At 30.0% G+C, this 25,203-nt stretch overlaps 1 protein-coding gene across 3 annotated transcripts; it reads left to right on the top strand.

Moving 5' to 3' along the window:
* Positions 1 to 211: 211 nt before the first annotated feature.
* Positions 212 to 25,203, top strand: LOC139515367 (molybdate-anion transporter-like). Of its 3 annotated transcripts, XM_071304941.1 has the most exons (14): positions 406 to 648; positions 9,762 to 9,906; positions 10,472 to 10,532; positions 10,918 to 11,025; positions 11,322 to 11,440; positions 11,752 to 11,888; positions 14,183 to 14,334; positions 14,688 to 14,758; positions 15,414 to 15,468; positions 15,962 to 16,064; positions 16,421 to 16,488; positions 16,938 to 17,017; positions 20,548 to 20,601; positions 22,125 to 25,203. In XM_071304941.1, exons 1-13 carry the CDS (start codon positions 498 to 500, stop codon positions 20,591 to 20,593), a joined length of 1,296 nt encoding a protein of 431 aa, XP_071161042.1. In that variant the 5' UTR covers positions 406 to 497; the 3' UTR covers positions 20,594 to 20,601; positions 22,125 to 25,203. The 3 variants fall into 3 exon arrangements, with proteins under 3 accessions (XP_071161037.1, XP_071161042.1, XP_071161047.1); XM_071304936.1 differs by lacking the exon at positions 20,548 to 20,601 and having other exon boundaries at positions 212 to 648; XM_071304946.1 differs by lacking the exons at positions 20,548 to 20,601; positions 22,125 to 25,203 and adding an exon at positions 17,664 to 17,706.

Consider the following 25,203-nt stretch of genomic DNA (forward strand, 5'->3'; position numbering starts at 1 on the left):
TCAGTGCTAAAGCATTATTAACTACTGTGTTAATCAAGTGCTACCATCAGGAATTGAATGGTAATGACCTCAAGGTCATGAAAGTCAAAGACCTGGTAGTACCAGTTATTTTTTGATATCATGATTAATATGATATATCAATGATTTGTATAGTACATGTAGTAGCAAATCCTTCGCCGAGATATGAAGATTGAAACTAAGTATTGCAATCATTGAATGCAATGTTCGAGTTCTGAAGTTTATGTTTTGTTAAAATCTATTTCTTAAATCTGACGAAGAAGAGCAGATTTGTCTTCATAATACCAAAATCCGGGTAGGACTGTTATTTTAACACTTGTCCACTTGAGAATAAAGGATAATCTTACTTTTCCGGATTTAGCGCCACTCCGATTTGGCTTCAGTCAATTCCCTGTATAATCAATACTTCCGGGAGATATGTGTCAACACGCAAATAAATAGAATACAAGTTTTTGTTTGGGTATTCGAATAAACCAGACATGGCAAACATTTTCATAGCTGGGTTTGGAGTTTTAAGTGTTTTATGTGCAGCTTTATTCCTGTATACAAGAACTGCAGTTCCGACAATCAGTGATGCAGCATTTAAACAGTTCCAGCGTGTCTACCTTGTCGTTTATATGCTTGCAATGGGTGAGTGCACAAAATAGGTAAAACAGAAATTTGACACAGCTTCACAAATCGATATTTAATAAGTTGGAAAGCTTGTATGTCTTTTGAAGTTTAGATATAAAGATGGGTGTGGTAGCATCAATTCAGAGAATAATTGTCAAAATTGGTTCATTTATAATAAATAAAAGATAGTACATATAATTAGCAGGGTTGGAAAGATCTCATAAATAGGTATAATGTATCCCAAAACCTGTATCAGTGTTCAGTGATGAAGATATACACTTTTGATTTCAAGGCACTATTAAATGAGGCAGTCATTACCCGTGAAAGGGGACAAAGTCTGTATGAATTATTTTTTTGTAACTTCAAAATCTGTTAAAAAAGAAAATGAAATACTGTAACATTTCCAATTTTGGTTCTGTTGTCAGGGATTTTACTTGTGACATTATTTAAGTTTGACATCATGTTCAATGTAAACAAAGAAACACGATCAGATAACATATCAAAGATAAAGAATCATTAAAAATGAAATTGGTATTGTGTCCCTTGAGTTCCTATATTTTACTAGACTACTTAAAGTCTCATGAAAACAAGACCGGAAGAAGGAAGTTGATTTCTGCATTCTGTGCAAATGCAGGAATTAAAAAAAGTGACCCAAAAAAGTTAATGATTTTGAGTTCATTAGCTATATATAGTACAATGAAAATATAAGCCCAACATATTTTTATTGATTTTTCTACTGTAATGGGGAACTTCGTCCCCTTATTATAATATTCACATAAACATGGCAATTGATAGCATTTTGCCCAAAAGTGGGTCTCATTGGGTTCTAAGGGTGATGCAGGATTGCAGATTTTTTGTAAGGGTGACAGGTGTAAGTCAAATTATTATGCTGTGAAAACGGGAAATGAAGTCTAGCGGGACACAGGAAATTACAAAAAAATGAGAATTGCTTACGTACATAGTGTAAGCATGATACTGTACATGAATCTGATAAAACAGTAAGCAGGATCTGGGTTCAGAACCCCCAAATGAAACCCCCCATTGACCATGCCAAAGACACCATGACCTTGATGACTGAAATATCAACTTGCTAAAAGGCTTTAAGGTTATATATACATGTAGTCTTGAAAAAGTAGGTTTTTGAAGGTGATTATCTTTGAATTCATTTGTCTCTTGAACCATATTGTATTATAGGTGTAAATGTTGGTTATCTTAAGCTTTAAAGTCATTATATAAATGAAGAAATATAAAAACCCAAGTTATTTTTATTATTGTAAATTATAACCCCATTTTGGGTGTGATACCCATATTTAGGGATAGTACCTATTTATAATAATCTTCCCCAATTTGATAAGGCTAACCAAAAAGGGTATGTATTAAAGCAATGTTGTGGGTTCCACCTTTTATTTATAAAGGAAGAAATAAGGATATATATCGTGTTGCTCTGTTTGTTTACCCTTGAGGTAAATGAGAAACTTGCAGTTTTGAAAAAAAATGTTAGAATTTATCGAAAGGTCCAAATAAAAACTTTAGGGTATGTACATTTTTGTATTTATGGGCATGAAATAGGCAGTGGCAGATCCATCTTACATGTCTTATTGCCATGCTACATTTTGATAGTCAAATGTACATATGTGTGGGAAATTGTTTATATATACTCCTTTATGATCTAAAATTTGGTACAAGTTGATAAACAACTGGAACAGGAATTTAGGTGCCAAAGATAGACGGGAAAATTGAAAAAATAGGGATTCACTCTATATATAATACAAATGTATAGATTTTCTAACTAGTCTTATTGCCCATTTTCAACTGTATGAGGATCTCATGATCATGAATTCTACTGATTTACATGTTCATTGTATGGTGCAGATGAGATTTATACATTTTGAAAAAAGAAATATATATATCTATATACTAGTATATATATCAATGATACTTGTGCTCCAGCCTACAATGGCCTTGAGAGAAAAAAAATAGGCAGTCACATACTTATGAAAAAAAAAAAAACAACCATCGAATTCAATTACCTAATTTAATTATCTAAAAGTTTTATATGTACATCTACAGGCCAAGAGTTTATTTTTTGGGGAAATTTAATTTGAAGTTGGCCTGTAGATATGACTTTTATAGGCCAGAGAGCAATTTTTACAAGCTGTAGCTGCTGGGCCTGTGGTTCAGCGTGAAGACTGCCAATGTATAGCTTCTTACATTTTCAAAAAAACCTAAGCAGAAACAAATATTTGATAAATTTTACTTTCACAGTGAATATGATTTTGGTATTGTACTCTACATTTGTATCTTGACTCCTTGAAAAATTGTTTGTTGAAACCATTTAAGCAGCAGATTTCATGACCAAGTTGTAGGATTTATGCATATTTCGTTAAAATTCCATGTATATTTGTACTAGGATGTTGGATTTATAGATTAAATGTACAAAGTAGTTTTGTAAGGTACACATAATGACAATACAATCCTTTTAAAATGTTTCCTTTACTTAGGACATAAATTGAATTTGATATTCAATTAAAAATTAAAAATTTATATGCTTAACTTATATAAATTAATTTAAGTAAGGATTAAAAAAAGAATAACATTTTTCTTTAAATAATTTCACAAATCATTTGTTTATATATACAAGAAATTACTTCCATAAATCTTATTATGTTGCCTTTTAGCTAGACATATTCTTTTTTTTTTAACATTTTAATAAGTCATGTTAAGTTGTATAGCTGAAAGCTAATGGAATCGAAAAGTAACAGCATATGTATATTTTGTGCCACGATTAATCTTTGCATACATTGTACATCATTACTGTCATGAAGTACCAGAAATGTCTTAATTTAAGTCACACATAACTTTGAAATTATCATCATTTATTTAATTTTAAGTCACTATAAATTATTTTTTTGCGTAACTATGCTGTGAATCTTTGTTTTATCTGCAACAAAGCAATCTTTACAAGTCAAATGACTGACAAATTTACAAGTTACCTATAGTCTTCTTTATATTATTATTATTATTATAACTAAGTTCTATATATAAATAACATTTTAGGGAAAGTAATCAATTTGATTCCTGAAGTGTAAAAATAATAAATTCCTGACAAAAATTTAAGCGTTCAATTTCCTCATTGGAATGTTTACTTCCATCCATTTTTGCAACAATAAAAAAAATTTCAATGGTTTTTGAATTAACTAACAATTTTAACAAACAAGTACATATCTAACTTCATCAAAATATGCCCTAGCCCTAATTATACTTAATCCTCTTTAAAATTTTGGATGAAATTGGGTTAATTGGATTCAAACGTTGTGAAACCTGGTAATATTTTTTATATTCAACAGAATGATAGATACTGGTATCTACCCCTCATTACTGAAAAATGCTAAGGTAACACCAGTTTACAAAGATGGTGATAAGGTTTTAGCAACAAATTACAGGCCAATTTCTGTACTTCCATCTTTATCAAAAGTATTAGAAAGGCATGTCTCAAATAACATGTATAAGTACTTGTCTAAATTTAAACTTTTACATCCTACACAATCAGGTTTTAGGCCACATCATTCTTGTCAAACTGCACTTATTGATATCATTGACAAATGGCTGAAAGAAATGAATGATGGTAATCTTAACTTAGCAATACTGTTAGACTTTAAAAAGGCATTTGATCTTGTAGATCATGACATTCTTTGCTTAAAGCTTGCTATTTATGGATTCAGTGAGTCTGCAGTAGGTTTTTTCAGGTCATACCTAAGTAATAGAACACAGCAAGTAAACATTTGCAATGTTAATTCTGATAAAAAAGATGTGAAATTTGGTGTCCCCCAAGGATCTATTCTAGGTCCTCTATTATTTGTCTTATTTATAAATGACCTTCCCCTGTGCATTAAAAATTGTAAAACAGACTTGTATGCTGATGATACTACTCTTCATAAATCAGGGAAAAGTATAGAAAATTTACATGATGATGTTCAAGAAGATTTATGCAAAGTTGAAGAATGGTGCAAAATGAATAATATGTTCATCAATACCAAAAAAACTAAATGTTTGGTTACTGGAACAAGTCAGAAGTTATCAACCCAATCTTTTCAACCAAATTTAGTAATAAATTCAGAAACACTACAAAATTCATCATGTGAGAAATTATTAGGTGTTAAAATTGACAACACACTTAGCTGGAAAAACCAAATTGATCAAATTTGTGCTAGCATTTCATCAAGAATATACCTTCTTTCTAAATTAAAGAAATTTTTAGATATTAATGCCAGGAAAGCATATTATAATGGGTATATTCTGCCTCTCATCGATTACTGCTGTATTATTTGGGGAGAATGTAAAAATGAAGGGATAGTAAGAATATTAAAACTTCAAAAAAGAGCAGCAAGATTAATTCTTGATGCAGACCCATTATCCCCATCAGCCCCCTTATTTAAAAAACTTGGTTGGATGACAGTAGAAAACAGAATCAAATACCATAAATATTTATTGCTATTTAAATGTATGCGGAAAGAAGCACCACAGTACCTAATTCAAAAGTTTCAACTTATATCTGTAAATAATCCTTATGCTTTAAGGGGTGTTACTCAAGGTAATTTGATAGTTCCAAAGCCAAAAACTGAACTGTTTAAAAAATCTTTTGCTTATTCTGGATCAGTTTTATGGAACGGACTACCTTATGAAATGCGTAAAGTGCAAAACACTTATTCTTTTAAACAAATTATAAAACAATACTTGAGACAGTCCCAATATTCAGTCTGAAATGATTGCAACTACATTGTATTACTCTTAGAATGTATGATTTTAATGATTTGTATATACTAGGTCTATTTACTACATGCGATATTTAACTGTTTTATATCTTTTAATCATGGTACATGTACACTGAACTATTATGTCTATACAATTGTGTTTATATGTTGTATGATTGCTTTTTTCTTTTATTATTACCATTTTGTTTTTACTTGTATTGCATACATGTATATGAGGGCCTCAGGGAAGATTAGTGATTGTAACTAACTGTGTTTACCCTCTTTAAATAAAGAATTTATTATTATTATTATTATTATCTTTAAACTTATTATGTCCAGTGTTCAGAGTTATTTTGATTTTTGGTCTAAAGTATGACCACAAAATTATGGACAGTATCCTCTGTTTGCACCAAAAATTAGTATATTTGGATCAATGGTACTGGCATAAAACTTTGCATATTTAGCAAATTATATTGATTTAAACTGATTGAAAATTTGTAATTCTTTAAACATTTAAATTCATGGTTTTCATGTACCCACGAATCCATGAAAATTGGTATCTAATAATATATATGGAATCCACAGTAAAGTTCTTCTCTTGATAAATGTTTGACACTATTTGTAATCTTCTGCAACAATGGTTGGTTTTCCTATGTCAAACTTGATTTTTCTTGAATGAAATTTCAGAGTTAAAACATATGCAAACTACTGACTAATTCAATTGAATATATGCTTAGTTTTGATAAGTTTTCAGTCAAATTTTGAAGTTGAAAATTTATTGTATGACATGTTTATAAGAACACATTGAACGATGTGTTTCAATTTATTGGTGCAATTGATATCATTGAAAAAATAGACAGTAGCTGAATTGTTAGTTTGTTTTACATTGTAACAGTAATGTGTTCAAATTGATTGGAGCCACAATTTTTGAGTTTCAAATGTATAATATTTTATACAATACTTTTTATTTAATGATTTGCACAGTAGGATGTTTCATTGTATCTAATACACCTATAAGTTGTATTCATTATTGATATAACAATTTATTACTAATTTACATATATAAACAGGCTTTAATTGATTTAATGCTACATTGTACTCTAGATGCCGGTGACAGATGTATATAAAGCAAATATAAAAATTACAGCCATGTTGATCACTTCGACTTTAAAATTAACAGAATCATGAATATTTAAAAATATTCAAATATTCCAAAGGTTAAACATTAAATCAAGATTAACCTGTTGCAATGTACATGTAACATTGTATTTAGGTGCGTTTCTTTGACTATCTTTTTTTTTATAATCTCTGAACTTAAAATGTTTTTCCAAAAACACTTCATTGAGAAAAGACCAAATATATTGAGTTGGTGTTAGCATATTCATGCACTTTCCAACTTCCATTCTAATCAATCAATCCAATTTTTGATAACCAAATATGTTGATTTAAACATGGTCGCTATGTATCTTTAGAATAAATTGAAATGCCTTGATAACTACCTGTATTATAAATGTCTGCAAATGTAGAATCCATACATCTCCTCCTTTTCTTTTATTTTTCCAGGATTTGAAATTTGAATACAATAAATGCTCTACCTAGAACTTTATAATTATACAAGACTTAATTCTTTCATGTCAGTGGCGTAGGCAGTGTTGAAATGATGTGGATGCCAAAAATTTTTGGGACCATTTTATGCATATTTTTTTTCTGACATTTTCCCTGTATGCGGGTGTCCTCCCCTAGAATTAATCCGACACTGACTAAATTTTTGTTAAATTTCAAAATACCCACTAATAGATATTTTATTTCCAACACCCAATCCTATATATTCGACAACTCAAAATCAGACCAATTACAGCGTAACATCTGTATATGATACTTCAGAATATAGAACTGAATTGACCCTCCTTTCCTGGAATTTGAGCCTCGGAATGGGGTTTTTGATTACTTATCTTGAAATGTTGCAGGGGACATGGAAATACTGGTTGTCCGTCTGTCCAGTCTTGTTATCACTGTCATGTGAACAATTTTTGCCATTTTTGTGAAGTAAATTTATATCATTAGCAATGTCTTTGACACTTGCAAAAATAATCTTAACCAATTATGCCCCTTGGAAATATAAAATTATAATGGAAATCCCATTGCATTTGTTCTGAAGCACTTATTTCTCATGATATTAATTATTTTTTATTTAATGCCCTTGTATAGATCTGGGAAAGATAAAATATGTGCAATGCGGGGACATTGGGACTCTTTTCTTTTATTGAAAATAAAATTAATATTTGTACTAGATGGAAAGGATATTTCTAAGCCCAGGAATGATAAAACTCCATGATCACGGGAAACAACATCAGGGTATGATGGTGAAGTTGTTAACATTGATATGTCATCGCTCTGCTGGGCTCCATTTCAGACCAAACATGTCCGCATGTCTACGTATCATTATCGTCTGCGCCTGCTGTAGCCGACGACGCGCTACGACATACATGTAGACTTTTAATGATTTTCTGCAATTTAACCATCATGTTACATAAACTACACATACTGTTTCGGAAATGATTAGACACTTTTCTCATATCCCTGCACATGTTACATTCGGATACCACCATGTGTATCTGCTGCAAACACTGTCACATGTAATTTATATATAATTATTTAAAAAACATTTTTTTGGTCAAAATGATGTGGATGCTGAAGCATCTGAGCATACATGCAAGCTACGCCACTGCATGTCATACTCAATATTATAGATAACAAATATCTTGTTTTACATTTTTCTTGTCGTATACGTTTCCAACACATGGCAGGATTGATCAAATGAAACACCAACCATAATCCAAATTGTGTTATACAACAAGAAAAACATTATGTATTATCTGATTTATATACCATAATTTTGATCTTTATTATAACATTTTGTCCAAAACTCTTTTTAAACGATTTTTTTGATTTGTAAGGTGTGGTTTAACAAAAGGGATATGATACTTTTTTGTTGTTATCTAAGACAGAACTATGCATGCTTCTACTTTATTAGCCCTTTAATTATTGTTGCCTATGTTACAAGGTTGTGTTTTAACCTTGACAAAAAATGTAAAGTATAATTAAATAGTCTGTGACTTTAAAAAATATTGTTGTATACATTTAATTAATTTTAACTGCTATTATTGAAAATGGTCTTATTAGTAAAGCTTTTGTCCTATAGCTATCCGTCATGTTTGAACTAGAACATTGAACTAAACATTACCATAAAAACATGATCACCAAAGTGATATTTGATAAGTTCTTTCACCACAAATAATCATACAAAACATCCATAAATAAGTCATAGGATATATAAGAATAAAGAATAAAGAATGGATATACTATTTTGTATGATGTTTTTATATTCAAATAAAATGTTGATATCCCACCCTATGGTCTTCGTATAAGAATTGAATGGATGACAATTGCTGACCAGACAAGAAATCTTGGCTGTCCATGTACAGCTACATATTTTAACATTCAGTAAATAGCTGATGAGACCAGTTTTTTCTGCTATCTTCCTTTAATGACAAAACAAATAAAGACTTTCTTTGCTTAATATTGCTATCATATCATTTAATTTTAAAAGTCAATAAATGATCTTATATTGTAGCCTTGGCATTATTTAAATGTCATGGATAGCAAATCCAGTCATACATGTATGTGACTATGTCTGTTATTTTTATATGGAAATAAAATTTGATATGAGTACTTTGCAATATATGTCAGCCAATCCAAATTATGGATTCTAATGAAACATTACTGTAACTGCAAATTTAGAAATTATTGCGAGGTTTTTATTATTGTGAATAATCTGACTGTGTGAGTATCGCAATAATAAGAAATCACATTCTGATATCTAATAAGATATTTTTATGCAATTTTTTTGAAAATCGCAATGATGCATTTTTGTCCATTCTTCAAAAATCGCAATAATAAATGCACACAATAATTGCTGCAATTACAGTTATTATTTATCTATAAATTGATTATTTTTTTAGACTTCTGAAAGATTTACATTTTTTCTGTTGATAGCAAATGAAGTCATTTGTTGGTTATATTTTATAACTGCATTAATTAGATTTGGAATTATTATTTAATTTGGCTGCACAGACCAGGCAAAAGTAACAAGTCCTGTGCAGGGCACAGACCAGGTGATGAATTTATATCTGTGCGTTATACAGACCAAGTAATAATATATATATGGAATTAAAATATGATATTAGAGTGCCTTGTGATCAATGTCAGCCAATCCAAATTATTGATTCTAATTAAACATACATGTAATGTAATTATTGATTCATAAGTTGAATTTTGTTTAGACTTTAAATAAAAGGCTTACATTTTTCTTTCTTTTAGCTGGTGACTGGTTACAAGGACCTCATGTGTATGCTTTGTATGATAGTTATGGGATGACGACACACCAGATTGAAGTCCTGTTTGTTGCAGGCTTTGGATCCAGTATGATATTTGGAACAATAGTTGGCTCAATAGCTGATAAGTTGTAAGGATTTTCTATCACAGACATTTGTTGTTTGTTTTTAATATAATTCTCTCCAATACTTTACATACCAGTATTTGGAATTTCAAACTATAAGTCTTAAGTGTACATGATAACAAGTTAGTTTAGAAACATATGATCTGTAAACTGAAATTGGTATCAGACCCTTATAAGTTATATTGCACAATTTTGTTTTACCTGTATCATTTTCAATGCTATCTTTTCTGCTAAAGTCAGTTTGGTTTGAACTACTTGAGATAGATCAATGATGTTCTCTATATTAAAAGTTGCACAGCTATCAGTACATTTTGCAAATATATTTTTACGTAAAATCAGGCATAAATTTTTATAATGGAACATAACCATAAAGCAAACAAAAAGATGTGGAACATGTAAAATATTCCTTAAAATCCAATATATTAGATCCACTCCATCATGCATAAAGGGTGTTTTCAAAAATTAGTTTTTATACATAACAATATAAACAAACCTCACCATTATCATACAATCACAACTCTGTTTAACAGCTGTCTGTATACCTATCATTTTCTTCATTTTCTGTTTACAGTGGCAGAAGAAATAACGCTATTATTTATGGAATACTGTATGGTGGAGCTTGTATTACAAAGGTAGGATGTTCTTTAAGGCCACTAGCGCAAGCTTTACTTTAAAATTGTTTTGTAAATACTAGATATTTACTTTTAGGTTTAGTGCTTGCCAAGAACCTACTGTAGACATGTTTCTTCTTGGTGTTGAAATTTCTGCTGAATTGGCCCCTAGAATGTAACATTTTTGCACCAACCTTGACTTAGGATTACACATATGTATTTCATATAATAACTGAAAAACATGGCACAAAGAACAAAGTAAGCTTTTCATATTGTCTGAAACATAGAAATTGAAACTTTTTCTTTTTATATTCTTTATATAGAATTGATATTTGTCAAGGTATTACAAATTCAGATGTTTTTATCAAACCGGTGGTTATGAGATACTGGATTGTTTGTATTTCAGCATTTTAACAGTTTCTGGGTTCTGATGTTAGGACGTCTGCTAGGAGGTATTGCCACTTCAATCCTGTACAGTGCTTTTGAATCCTGGATGATATATGAACATACCAAGGTAAATTATTGTATTTTATATTATATTTGAAATGTAACCTTTTGGTTAAAAAATACTGTCCAATTAAATAAATATTCCAAATGTTGTTGAAAGAAAAATACACAGAATTTGATTTGAGGTTCTTTTTTTTTTTTTATATATATATATAAATGTATTATTAACAGTTAGTATTTAAAAACAAATTTGATTACTTAACAAAACGTATGTAGAACATAATGGAACTTTCTTTATTTCAATTGTTGATTTAGAGTTTTTGTTGGGTGTATATATGAAGTAAACATAATTTTATTTTACAGCGAGGTTTTGAGCAGGAATCTTTGGGAACAGTATTCAGTCATGCAGTACTAGGAAACTCCTTAGTAGCCATTGTAGCTGGTTTGGTGGCACAATTCTTTGCAGACAGATTTGGATTTGTGTAAGTATCAAGAATTCCCATCTTATTTTATTGTCAGCAGGAAATTGCAAGCTACATAGTGACATATAACTGTATGTCATTTTGAATGGAATGAAAATGTTTTTTCAATGCATAAAAATGTAGCTGAGAAGAAAAGGGGGTAAAGATTCAAAATGCAAATATTTTTAAACTGACAACAAACAATTTTATATTGTATATTTTTCTGGCAAAAATATTTTGGAAGCCTGTGCAATCAGTATTATGGACATTGCCATTGCTATATTCTGCCAATATTTGTTTTAATGATATTGAATTTTTTTTATCTATTTCAGTGCACCATTTGATGTGGCCTTAACAGTTTTAATGATCATGACAGTTATAGTTGTGTTCACATGGACAGAAAACTATGGTGATAGAACTACAAATATTGGACACAGTTTTTCTGAAGCCTGGAAATCTATCAAAACAGGTGGGTTCTCTTCCCTGTTGATATATAGTACATGTATTATTAAAACAAAGTTTTGTTTGTGTTCTTCTTAACAGAAATCTATGAAATCAAATGAAAATTTACAAAAAAGTCACTTAAACCATACTTGCAAACAAAATTAGAAATAGTCCTTTGAAGATTTGATTGCTTTTAATTGTTGCTTGCTTTACATTCTCTTTAGATATTTAATGGGTATTAGAACGGAGAGAGATTTTAAGTTAACACATTTTTAGCTCACCTGGCCCGAAGGGCCAAGTGAGCTTTTCTCATCACTTGGCGTCCGTCGTCCGTCGTCGTCTGTCGTCGTCCGTCGTCGTCCGTCGTCGTCCGTTGTCGTCGTCCGTCGTCGTTAACTTTTACAAAAATCTTCTCCTCTGAAACTACTGGGCCAAATCAAACCAAACTTGGCCACAATCATCATTGGGGTATCTAGTTTAAAAAATGTGTGGAGTGACCCGGTCAACCAACCAAGATGGCCGCCACGGCTAAAAATAGAACATAGGGGTAAAATGCAGTTTTTGGCTTATAACTCAAAAACCAAAGCATTTAGAGCAAATCTGACATGGGGTTAAAATGTATATCAGGTCAAGATCTATCTGCCCTGAAATTTTCAGATGAATCGGTCAATCGGTTGTTGGGTTGCTGCCCCTGAATTGGTAATTTTGAAGAAATTTTGCTGTTTTTGGTTATTATCTTGAATATTATTATAGTTAGAGATAAACTTTAAACAGCAATAATGTTCAGCAAAGTAAGATCTACAAATAAGTCAACATGACCAAAATGGTCAGTTGACCTGTTTAGGAGTTATTGCCCTTTATAGTCAATTTTTAACCATTTTTCGTTAATTAAAGTAATCTTTTACAAAAATCTTCTCCTCTGAAACTACTTGGCCAAATTAATCCAAACTTGGCCACAATCATCTTTGGGGTATTTAATTTAAAAAATGTGTGGCGTGACCTGGTCAACCAACCAAGATGGCCGCCACGGCTAAAAATAGAACAAAGGGGTAAAATGCAGTTTTTGGCTTATAACTCAAAAACCAAAGCATTTTGAGGAAATCTGACATGGGATAAAAATGTTTATCAGGTCAAGATCTATCTGCCCAAAAATTTTCAGATGAATCGGTCAATCGGTTGTTGGGTTGCTGCCCCTGAATTGGTAATTTTGAGGAAATTTTGCTGTTTTTGGTTATTATCTTGAATATTATTATAGATAGAGATAAACTGTAAACAGCAATAATGTTCAGCAAAGTAAGATCTACAAATAAGTCAACATGACCAAAATGGTCAGTTGACCCGTTTAGGAGTTATTGCCCTTTATAGTCAATTTTTAACCATTTTTCGTAAATTAAAGTAATCTTTTACAAAAATCTTCTCCTCTGAAACTACTTGGCCAAATTAATCCAAACTTGGCCACAATCATCTTTGGGGTATCTAGTTTAAAAAATGTGTGGCGTGACCTGGTCAACCAACCAAGATGGCCGCCACCGCTAAAAATAGAACATAGGGGTAAAATGCAGTTTTTGGCTTATAACTCAAAAACCAAAGCATTTTGAGGAAATCTGACAGGGGATAAAAATGTTTATCAGGTCAAGAACTATCTGCCCTGATATTTTCAGATGAATCGGTCAATCGGTTGTTGGGTTGCTGCCCCTGAATTGGTAATTTTGAAGAAATTTTGCTGTTTTTGGTTATTATCTTGAATATTATTATAGCTAGAGATAAACTGTAAACAGCAATAATGTTCAGCAAAGTAAGATCTACAAATAAGTCAACATGACCTAAATGGTCAATTGACCCCTTAAGGAGTTATTGCCCTTTATAGTCAATTTTAAACAATTTTCATTAATTTGGTAAATTTATGTAAATTTTTACCAAATATAGTTCTCTGTTACTAATGGGCAAAGTTCATGATAGATATAATTGTAAGAAGCAAAATCGTTCAGTAAAGTAAGAACTTCAAACACATCACCATCACCAAAATACAATTTTGTCATGAATCCATTTGTGTCCTTTGTTTAATATGCACATAGACCAAGGTGAGCGACACAGGCTCTTTAGAGCCTCTAGTTCATTGTAAGCAAGGATAGATCTTTAAATTGGTCTAAGTAATATCTCTTATTAAATATTTTAAAATTCTTTTACATAATTTATTTATTATATAGTACTCCTTCATTGGTGTACAATTATTTTTGTCCTCAAAATGCCAATGTCAGTCTATGAAAATGAAGTTGAATTAGTTATATTTAATATTTTATAAACTAATTTTTATTTCAGATCCAAAGATATTATGTTTAGGAATGATCCAATCCTTGTTTGAAGGATCTATGTATATATTTGTACTGGAATGGACCCCAGCCCTTACTCCATCAGAGTCCAGTACAACATCTGAAAAAATACCTCATGGTCATATATTTGCTGGTTTTATGGTATGTCATATGAATAAGATAAAAGGTGTTGGGTAAGATATGATATTTATAGGACAACATGAAAACTCAACAACATCTAGAGCTTACAAAATATTCTATTAAATCACTTAAAATCATAAAACTACAAAAGTTAAGAATAAATTGAACAGAGACTTCCAAGATCTGCCATCAGAAAATTCCACAAATGACAGAAAACCTCTGATGAAGTTCCTGAATTGGGACAAGCACAAGCTAGTTTTTTTTAGAACTCATCATCCACTTTTAATATTATTCAGTGGCGTTAAAGTACATAAAAAATGACACGCTATCAAAATCATTTCTCAGTGATTTTCAATGTAATTGATTTTTTATAGGTATCCATCATGATAGGGTCATCATTATTTAAGTTACTGTCAAAATATTCATCTCCAGAATCTTTCATGAGGTAAGTTAAGTTATCTGAGATTGAAAATATGTTTATTCATTAGATTAGTATGTGACCAAACTCGGAAAACTAGACACCATATCACTATTTGTCCCCAATTGCTGGACATCACACAGGTCGGTAAAATTTTGACGCTACAATAGAAAAGTGATTGTTGTATGACGTCAAGCTGGACAGATTCTCAGGTCAGCCGGGAATAGCGATAAGGTCCATTGATGGGAGTATACCTACTACCAATATTTTATTGGAACATGCTGTATAAGCTGAATGATACATGAGCGTTATACAAATGTATTCAAAATGACATTTAATGCCCTAGGAAATAAAAGTTTGCTATTAATATAATGATTATAAAAGAATGAGAGGTTCTCTTTGTTTATTGATTCTTTATAGTACATGTATTTGATTTAATGGGATAAAAGTATAAACTTAAAAAAAATTGCCTTCATTACTTAACATTTCTTTAAAGATTGAAATTTGTATAGCAGATAAGAACTTTATACTGTTTCTTCTATCTGATTGAATACTCGTCTTGAACATATATGAAATATTTGCCACTGGAGTTAAGCAACCAACAATCAATTGATCAATCTGATTGAATAGAGTTATTAAATCTATTTCTGTTGGTATAATATAAGCCTTTATTTTTTTCCAGATTTGTATTAGTAGTAGCATCAGCATCATTAGCCACACCCATCATTTTTAAAGGCGTAAGTAATACCCGATGAATATCTAAAGGCAAAGACATACCATGACTAAGACACCCTTTTTTTTTTTAGGGGTTAGAATAACTTTATGTTTTGCATAGAAAAAAGTTTAATTTCAATATCTGCTTTCTAAGAGACATACAATTACCCTTTCAAATAAACTAGTTCTCTCTAATTATCATGGTATTCAACATTTTTTTATCCTGTCTTATTGTAAAGGTTTAAATGCCACTAAACATCATTGAAATCAAAGAAAAAGGAGAAAATATCAAACTTACCAAAACTACATTAAAAAAAGAAGGATGAGAGAACAAATGAGTATTCACAACCCATCAGAAAACAAGGAGCCAGTGATGTCATTTGTGTGGTTAAAATATTTTGTTTTACCAAGTGTAGACATTTGTAAAAGTTTATGATAAGCTGTACATACATTGGCAAGATATGTTTTTGTTGAAAGCTAACTGATTTGAAGAATTATGATTAATTTCATTTCCAGAATCAATTGGTAGTATTTATTGGTTTCTTGGTGTTTGAGTGCTGTGTAGGAATATTTTGGCCATCTCTAGGGCAGATGAGAGGCAAATATGTACCAGAAGAAAGTAAGTGATTTTCAATAATATTTTCATTTTAACTTAATAAAATTGTTTATTATAAAAATAAGAAGAGGTGGTATGATTGTAGATGAGACAACTCTCCAACATAGACCAAATTACACAAAAGTTAACAACTTTTAGGTCACTGTATGGTTTATTTAATAAGTTTAGCCATTTGTAACTAGGTCTTAGTGATTTTTTGTCAATCATACAAACTATAACATGGAATAAGATATTGGATAAAATTAGTGAATTTTGATTGTGCCAAATATGATACAGTTATCACTATATTTCATACCCAGTGATTTCATACTGACATAACTTCTGTAAAAAGTAAACTAATTTATATTTTTATTGTACAGCCAGAGCCACCATAATGAACTTCTTTAGAATTCCATTGAACATGATAGTAGTTGCCATTTTACTTCAGGTGAGTAAACAATTTTATATTTTGTATATAACCTTGACCTTTAGAATTCTAATTTTTATTTTATTTTATTCAATTCATAGCATAGGGAATTATTTTGAAGAAATATTTTAATGTTTTAAATTCTTAAGATCTCGCATGGTAAGAATTATAAAACTTTTGATTTAATTTCAGTAAAGTAGATTGTCAGATTGATAGTTTGACAGTAAGACAGTTGGACAATAGTAACATAATTATTCAGTATGAGATGACAAATACAGATGCTTTAAACCATTTATATGAGATTGCATTTTATATACAAATAAATAAATCAGTCGGCTAAAAGAGCATTTTCTAGATAGTTTAATTTTGAATGATCGGTGGTCAAAATGTTTATGTCCATAATAATTTGCATGAGTTTGTTGTTTTATAAAAGATAAACATTTTAAAATGTGTTCCCTTTTTATTTTTAGAATTTACAAATGAAGGTGATATTCCAGTGCTGTGTAGGATTTCTATTTTTAGCTGCATTGTCACAGCAATGGCTATACAGGTATGAATCATATGTGATAGACTTTTTTGTGCTGCCATTATGGGAAGCTTTCGCTGTTGCTTATTGGTAGTAGATAGATTTTCTCTAGAATCTAATTTAATGTCGGTGTTTCATTTGAAATGTTGGTTAAATTTAAAAACAAAAAAGCATGGCACTCATAGAGGGATAATAACTTACAATTACATAGTCAATAATGTTGTGTGTTGAGAAAAACATCATCAAAAATGACTTTCTATTCTTTTGGTAACCTGTGTTAGAAAAAGTCTGGAGTCGATTTCACAAAAAAACTTACGACTAAGATTGATAGTAAGTACCGTATACTGAATTGTTCATGACGTACGACAAATCTTAGTCTTAAGTTTTTTTGTGAAATTGACTCCTGGAAGTTGGTGTTTCAACGTGAAATAATAGTATGCCATAGAATAATGCTTACTTAATATGTCAATTGATAGTGTAACTAAGAACCCTTGATAGTGGACTCAAATCTATTAATTTTAGTATCATACTTATGTTTAGGGACTCTTTGATACTGTTTGAATTTAATATTATGTTCTCAGCTCAACTTTATAATCTAACATTTTTCAAAGCACTTGTGCAATCTTATTCTATTGTGTACACACAGTAAGAATATAGCATTCATTTACAGGAATTATTTGTTAATTAAACAGAGCTAGTAGGTATACTTAACAAATTGGATCCATGTTGAGATTTCAAATGTAGAAAACCAGTATACTGTAAAAAGCTGTTCATTTTAGCATTCTGTACTCAAGAATTTGGTTTCCCAGGCAGGTTTAATTATAAAAGTACTTCAAGCTAGAAATGATGGAAAATAATGTATCCATAATGTTTGTTAACATTACTAAATTGTTTTTATTAACAAAATTCAAGAATTTGCAAGGAAAAATGGGTGTCTTTACATATATGTGGTTGATGTTCAGCTTCTTGCAGTACCCTTGGTTCCAACACAGCCCTATCTCAAAATCCTAGTTTTTAATTTGTCAGCCTCCCTTTAGTTTCTTCTTTTAAAATGTTTGAGTTTTTGAGGGTGAAAATGGTTTTTTTTTGCTTTACTATATATATATTTATATCTTTATTTTTTGGGTAGTATGTATAACTTCAAAATAAACTCAATTTTGAGGCTTTGAAATGTTTAAAATGCTATGGACATAAAAAGTATTTGGGTAAAAAATAAGGGGACAATTATTGCACACTTATAAGGGGGTAAGGGAGAGCGGTATGCATATTCTCACCTGGTATGAACTGTAAAAACCTTACTCTAATCAGGATGAACATGAATATTTTGTCCATCAATTGTGGAAATAAATGAGAACAATAGAGGAAAACAAATTTCTCACATCAAAGTGCAAGACATCTAAATAGATTTGGTGAAATTGAAAAGTTGAAAAGGAATATTATGTCAGGAAAAATGCTCCTTCGTCATTAAGAAAGCAGACTTTTCTTGCTTCTGTAGTGTATAACTATTTATTTCATGTGGAATTATGGGAGATGCATGTATGTTGTATTTTTATAAATCTGGTCATCATTTTAAGAATGTGTTGGATATTGTAAAGTAGACTGGACAAACAAATTGTTTCCATGTTTAAACTTTCAGAAGTACTAACCTTTATCATTCTGTAGACATTTATGGCCATTATTTGATCACCATTCTTTCTTGTGATACAGGTTGTACCAGGATATTAATTACTATTCTTGCAAAACAGATTGACAAATACTAAAATGGTAAACATAAGTAGGCATCCAATGTGTCCATAACTCGAACAGCATGTGTTGCAATACAGACTGACTAAAAGTTAAATTAGCATCAAATATGTGTACATAGCTCTTGCATCATGTGTTACAATACAGACTGACTAGAATTTAAATGTAATACCGTATAGCAGGTTATTTTGCGCGAATAAATTTTCGTGGATAGAACAAAATCGCCCAAAATAAATCCAGCCAATTTAAAAGTGTACATGCAAAGGTATTGATAAAACTTTTGAATCCGCCAAAATAATAACCGTCAAAATATTTTGTATACCTTATTCAAGAAAAATCGTGAAATTAACCTGCTATACAGTATTCCAGAGCCATGCAGCCTTCCCTTTCTCGTCCAAAATTTACAGCATTAACAATACAATTAGACTGGAAAAAAACAATAAAAGTATCGGTATGCTTTATACTGACAGGCATCCTCAATGTGTTCTTTAACTCAACTGATAAGATAACAAAACTGATTTACTCTTATTGTTACCAGTGTTATGTGTAAACTCAGCTGTTATTGATATCTCAAATTTTGAAAACATTTTGCACTCTTACCAAATTTGGTGTTATTGCCCCATGGGTTGAAGAAGACCTTTGGCGGTCACAAGGTCAAAAGTCAAGGTCACAACAGCAATTGATAGAATAAATTTGGAACAAAATGTTGTTTCCATGTTACATCTTTTGAACAGTGTATACAACATTCACCAATCTTGAGAATGCCCATTGAAATGATCCAAGAGCCCTGTTGATATTACTGGTCAGTTGGTCAAAGGTTAAGGTCACAATACATATTTTCATTATTGAAGATAGATTTTCAGCAGGACATCCCTCCAATCTATGCTTTACCATTTCTGACATTTGTATTGAATAACATTTGACTTTTATTATTTATCTTTCAAAACTTTCACAAATTTTTTGTGTTAAAGATTGTGCTGTAAGTCATTTAGTTGTTAGTTGCTATTATTATATACTAGATAATGAGAATGTTGTATATAAAAGAGGTGGTATATGATATTTCATGAAGAGGAGAAGGTACAATTTGAAACTTATTTTGACCCTTTGAATTTACATTAAAAAAAACATATGATTCAAACTAGAAAAATTTAGAAATAAAAAAGTATAATTTTGGTCCAACTTGGCCTTAAAAATATTATGTACCTTCTGCTTTGTGACAGTTTTTTCATTTTAAAAGAAGCCTATAAATCTACTGATAATTGCAGATACTATTGGATATGATATCATAGGGTGGAAGAATATCTTTTAGCATATTTTAATCTTTCTTTTTTATTGGAATGTGTATACTTGGTGCTTTAGTTATTATAACAAGCTAAGGCTAGGCTTTTATTCACTAAGCTATTTATTTTCCTTTCCCATGTTAAACAGGCCAAACCATTAGCAAAAACTACATTACTAAAATCTGACTTTTTTGTGTACCAAAGTTTTAAAGACTGTGTGTGTTATTTGGATTGAGTCCCATGTTCTACAGAATTAATATGTGTTGTTCAGTAGAACATCTGCATGTTATTGGAATGGGCATAGCTAACATTGATGTGGTTAACATACCATCAAACCTGTTTGTGAAGAAAATATAACTTCTTTCAATAGACCTTCATTCTGCTTGTAGAATTTTTCTATATACTAATTTATAGCTCAGAAAATTGAAATGTCTCCATCTTATCAAAAAAGAAAGGAAAAGAGGAGAAATAGAAAATTATAATTTCTGTTAAAAAATGGTCTCAACCTACAGGTTTGATTGTATTTTTCAGTATGGTAAATTCTGTGAATCCTGGAAGTAGTGTTTTTAAAGCTTGAGTTAAAAGGTATTGTTGTGTGACCCTTACTAGTTAATGTCTTAGGGCTCATTGATACTTTGAAGCAACTTTTTTATAACAGTGATATGTGAAAAAGGGGACATTCACAGAAGTAAAGTCAGTGAATTTATACTGGTTTTGAAAGGAGGTAAATGTCTATGTAACATCAATCAACTAGCACGAATTTCTCCTTATAAGACATTTAGATGTCAATTTTATTATAAAGAAGTGCAAACACCTAACGGCCAGCTGATAATTGTCAAGATATTAGAGAAGTTGTGAATAATTTCATAAGAGAGGGCCAAATCTAATAATGACATTTCAGGTGAAATCATTGCATGAATGTTTTATGATTTATCATGTGTAGTAGCTTCTAAAGCATCAATGAGCCTTTGTGTTACAGCACAACCTAATAGTGCAAAAATATATCTGTGTAAGGTTAGGCAAATTAATATACACCTCCATATTATATATATATTAATTAATATACTTATTGATATCTATATGATTTACTATAGAAAACAAAGCTTAAGTCAGATGTTGCCATAGTAAAATAAACTCTTGTCATTTCATTGATTAAATGTTTTCAAATATTGTCTGGATGACATAATTTTCAATTTTTAAACCAACATTGTGAATTTTATTACAAGAAGAGAATTTATTTATGAGTATCTGGACATTTTAAACAACAAAAAGTAATTTTATTAGATGATATTTAAATTTCTAACTGAAATCAAATTATTTCAATTTGTATATCAAGTGATATACAACAAAGAAATCAAAGAAATTCATATGTTAACAATTTTTGTATGTGAGAACTACCAATTTATGTACATTTACTGATGTAAACACCCTGTCACATGCCTGAAGGAGATACAGTTTGCTCAACCCTAATTGTATGCAAACTACAAATAATTTTACATTTTCATTTTACATGTTTACACTTAGTATATAAAACCAGTAAGAGAAATAAATAATAATGTAATAATTTTTACAGACATAAAAAATAAACTATAAGATTTAAAAGTCCTTAAAATCATTTATTTATTTCTCTAATAATTCTTTAACAGAAATGATTTTTTCAATAGGTATGCAGTATCTAATTCTTTCAAAGTATGACTAGTTGTATGAAACTTGAATAATAGCTCTGCATAACTTATATTGTTTTTATCTTACTAAAATAGTTTGTATTACTGTGTAAAAGCTCAAGTATGATCATCTTTTTCATATTTTCAACAATGTATTGTGCTTTCTGAATGTTGTCATACTCCTTCTTTTGATTAATTAATCTTTAATTCTGAGGAAATAGAAAAAAAGGATGAAATGTTTAAAAAAAGTTATCTTTAGTTGCTAGTTTCAGTAGTTTAAAAAACCAAAAACAAAATAACAGAAATGTTATCATCATGTATCTGCAAATATCTGTACATTTGTATTTGGTTTATAACTAGGCCATCTATGTGCTCAATAAAAGTATAGGAAAATATCTAATACTAAAAGTTGAATTTATTTTTAATTTGATTTTTTCTTTTTAGTGTGCATAAGTCAGAATCTCAGAAACCAGTAATAAAAGGAGGAGTGTTAATGAGACCAGGTGGTACACCATCACAGGAGAAAGTTCCAATAGAAGAAAAGGAGCCACTTGTTTAGATCGTCTATTGACATTATAAAGTGATTCTGAGGGTTATCGTATTATGGTGTTCTGAATGTATTTCTTATTTGTTGTTGTTTAAAAGATATTATTATGAAATGTATTTTTGTATAATGAATATTATATTTATAAGTTGCACGACATTGAACATTGAAAAATGTAAATTATCAATACAATCTGCTGTTCTAAGTATTGTCAAACAATTTTGATTTATAACCTTTATAAATGAAAGGTAAGAAATAAATAATAAAAATATTATAAAAAGTCATGAAATTTTGTTTCCTACCTTTTAGTGAAATGATTTGATAAGATTAATGTAAAAAATCATGTATAAAATTTTGTAAAAGGCTTAGTACCTTGAAAGTTAGTACCTATTTATACATACAGCCGGTCAAATGAATGTGTTAATGCGTTAATATTATAAATGAGACATACCACAAATTTATCTGTTTTGACATGCAAAACCTCGAGACCATACTTTTTTCTAATTAAGAAAAATAATGTACCATTTTTCATTTGTGACTTTGTCCTAAAATTATTTGATAGTTTCTCTCAGTAGACTGTAGATTTTTAAGTGCACTCTCAGTAGACTGCAGATTGTTAAGTGCACTCTCAGTAGACTACTGATTGTTAAGTGCACATTTCTCTTTGAATAAGAATGAATGATAAATCTCTCTTTTTTTCCCCCTTAAATTTGAAGATTGAAAAGGTAATAAAATTCCATTCTCAATTTTATTTCAACTATATCAAATAATATCCTTTAGATGATCATTTTTGAGATTTTAAATCTCCAACTGTTTTTAAAACAGTTGCAAAAAATATGAATTTCATACATTTTTAATAGTCAGTATATCATAATGTTGTAACAAATATTTTAAACATTTTACACATGTTATTCAAAGTCCCCCTATAAAATAAATTTCTATTAATATAATCATGATTACATTTGAATCTTGGTAATCAACAATGATTTGTTGAACATAAGATAATATAGTTTATGTGATATTTGTATTTTTTGTATATTTTTTGTATTGTTTTTGAGTTCATTAGATAAATTTATGGTTTGTTGTAAATTAAGAGGAGTACTAAATATGTATTTTTGCACTTAGAGTTTAGCGAAGTATTATTACTTTGAATTTTCCCTCTCAAATTTCAATATTAGAAACTATCAATTCACTAGAATCTATTTTTCATATTTGTTTTTATTGAGAACTGTTAAAATTTGTGAATTCATTAGTGAGCCACATTTCAGGTAGTAAAGTAAAATTATGACGTGTATGAAAAATACAACAATAGTGAAATATAAAATAGGAGTATTGATTTTTATAGTAATTTTCTTTAACCAATTAGCATTTGTTATAATACCGACTGTGTGAGACCCTAATGGGTAGTCAACGTCGTTAAACACGCCAAAAGTAGTTCTTATAAAATGTACTAGGATCTCGGTGGCTGGGTTGTTTAAGTAATTATTCTGCAGTCATACTTAGCCTGTCAACACTGAGAATGTGAGTTGAAGCCCCGCTCATGTTGGGTGCATTTCACTCCTAATTTGATTGACTAGAAAGTTTTCCTGCTGAAGGTTGGTGGTTTTTTCCAGGTACACTGTCTTCATCTACATATGAAAACTGGCTGTCATGATATATCCCACGGTGCTGAAAGGGGGATACTTTCAACATCAATCAATCGATCTGAATATGTACATATTTTTTTTATTAAATAGAAATACATGTAGTACATTTTTTAAAGTCAAATCTTCAAAAACAAACTATTTATTCAAAAGTTATTTTTTCAGTTGAAGATTAATTGAGACCTTATTCATATTTTCACTGCACATCTATTTGATTGTTATCAAGTTGAATAAAAGCAAAGACTAGGAGAGAATATGCCCACTAGTGTAAACCAAGTTTTTTCACACCTTTGATGATTCGATAAATAGTGTGAATAACAATAAACTTGCATCATTAATTGAAATATAAAACATCAAGAAAAAAAAAATCTGTGAAGTCAGTCAGACATATTGAAGTGAAATAAAGTATCTGAGAAAATAAGCTGGTTTACAGGTTTAAATGGAGGAAACTTTTTCTCGGTATATAGCATAAAAAATCTTGATTGAGGAAAAACTCACTGAAATGTGGCACCTTTACTTATAATTCAATGACAGTTTAAAATTTTTATCATATTAAATAAAATTTTGCTGTTTGTTTTTGAGTCAATTACAGTTGAAATTATAGTTAAAAAGTTTTTGAGTGCTTTTTGCATCAATTAGACGGAAGGAAATATTGTGTTCTATTTCTAAACATGGCAATTTCAATCTTTGATTTTATAGTTGTAAATAAATTTTTCCAGTTCTGCATTTTTGGAAGGGGAAAACATATTTGCAGCTGCAAAATCTATAGTATTTATATAAATTGCAGTTATTCATATTCTAATGTAATTGTTTAAGCATGCCTGCTAAATGAAATTAAATGTCACAGAGTATTCTGCCAGGTAAAGTGTGAGTTTAATCCCCCTGCACACATACTAGGTCATCCTTTTAAAAATCTAATATAGAAAAGAATTGCATTAGAATAAAATATTGTTGTAAGTTGTATTAACTTCCAGTTTTGTCCGGAGTCCTTTATTTTAACAAATGATTTCTGATGCAAGGACAGAGACAATATAAAAGGGTGGGGTATTCCAAACATAACTGTGGTTTTCCAGCTTGAAAAAAAGTGTGGCCTATTGGTGAAGTTGAAGAAACAAGTTGTTTTAATATATCAAGTGTTGTAATAATTTATACTAGATTCAACCAAAAGGCATTATTTGAAAGCCATTTCATTAAATTGCAAAAGTTTCAAAACTATAGATGGCTACCTGTTATATATCAATGTAGAATTGTATTTTTTTACAACAAGAAAATATTGTTTAAGATGATGTTAATGTTATGAACTCATTTGGGAAAAAATAAAAATTGGAGCTTGTTA

Source organism: Mytilus edulis, chromosome 1, assembly GCF_963676685.1.
Source record: "Mytilus edulis chromosome 1, xbMytEdul2.2, whole genome shotgun sequence".
NCBI classification, from domain to species: Eukaryota; Metazoa; Mollusca; class Bivalvia; order Mytilida; family Mytilidae; genus Mytilus; species Mytilus edulis.

What these genes read in the sequence shown, in the direction of transcription:
- LOC139515367 (XM_071304936.1), top strand. Translation starts at nt 498, where the DNA reads ATGGCAAACATTTTCATAGCTGGGTTTGGAGTTTTAAGTGTTTTATGT. An exon ending in CGTTTATATGCTTGCAATGG is followed by an intron (nt 649 to 9,761) that starts GTGAGTGCACAA and finishes TCTTTCTTTTAG; the next exon opens with CTGGTGACTGGTTACAAGGA. An exon ending in TAGTTGCCATTTTACTTCAG is followed by an intron (nt 16,489 to 16,937) that starts GTGAGTAAACAA and finishes TTTTATTTTTAG; the next exon opens with AATTTACAAATGAAGGTGAT.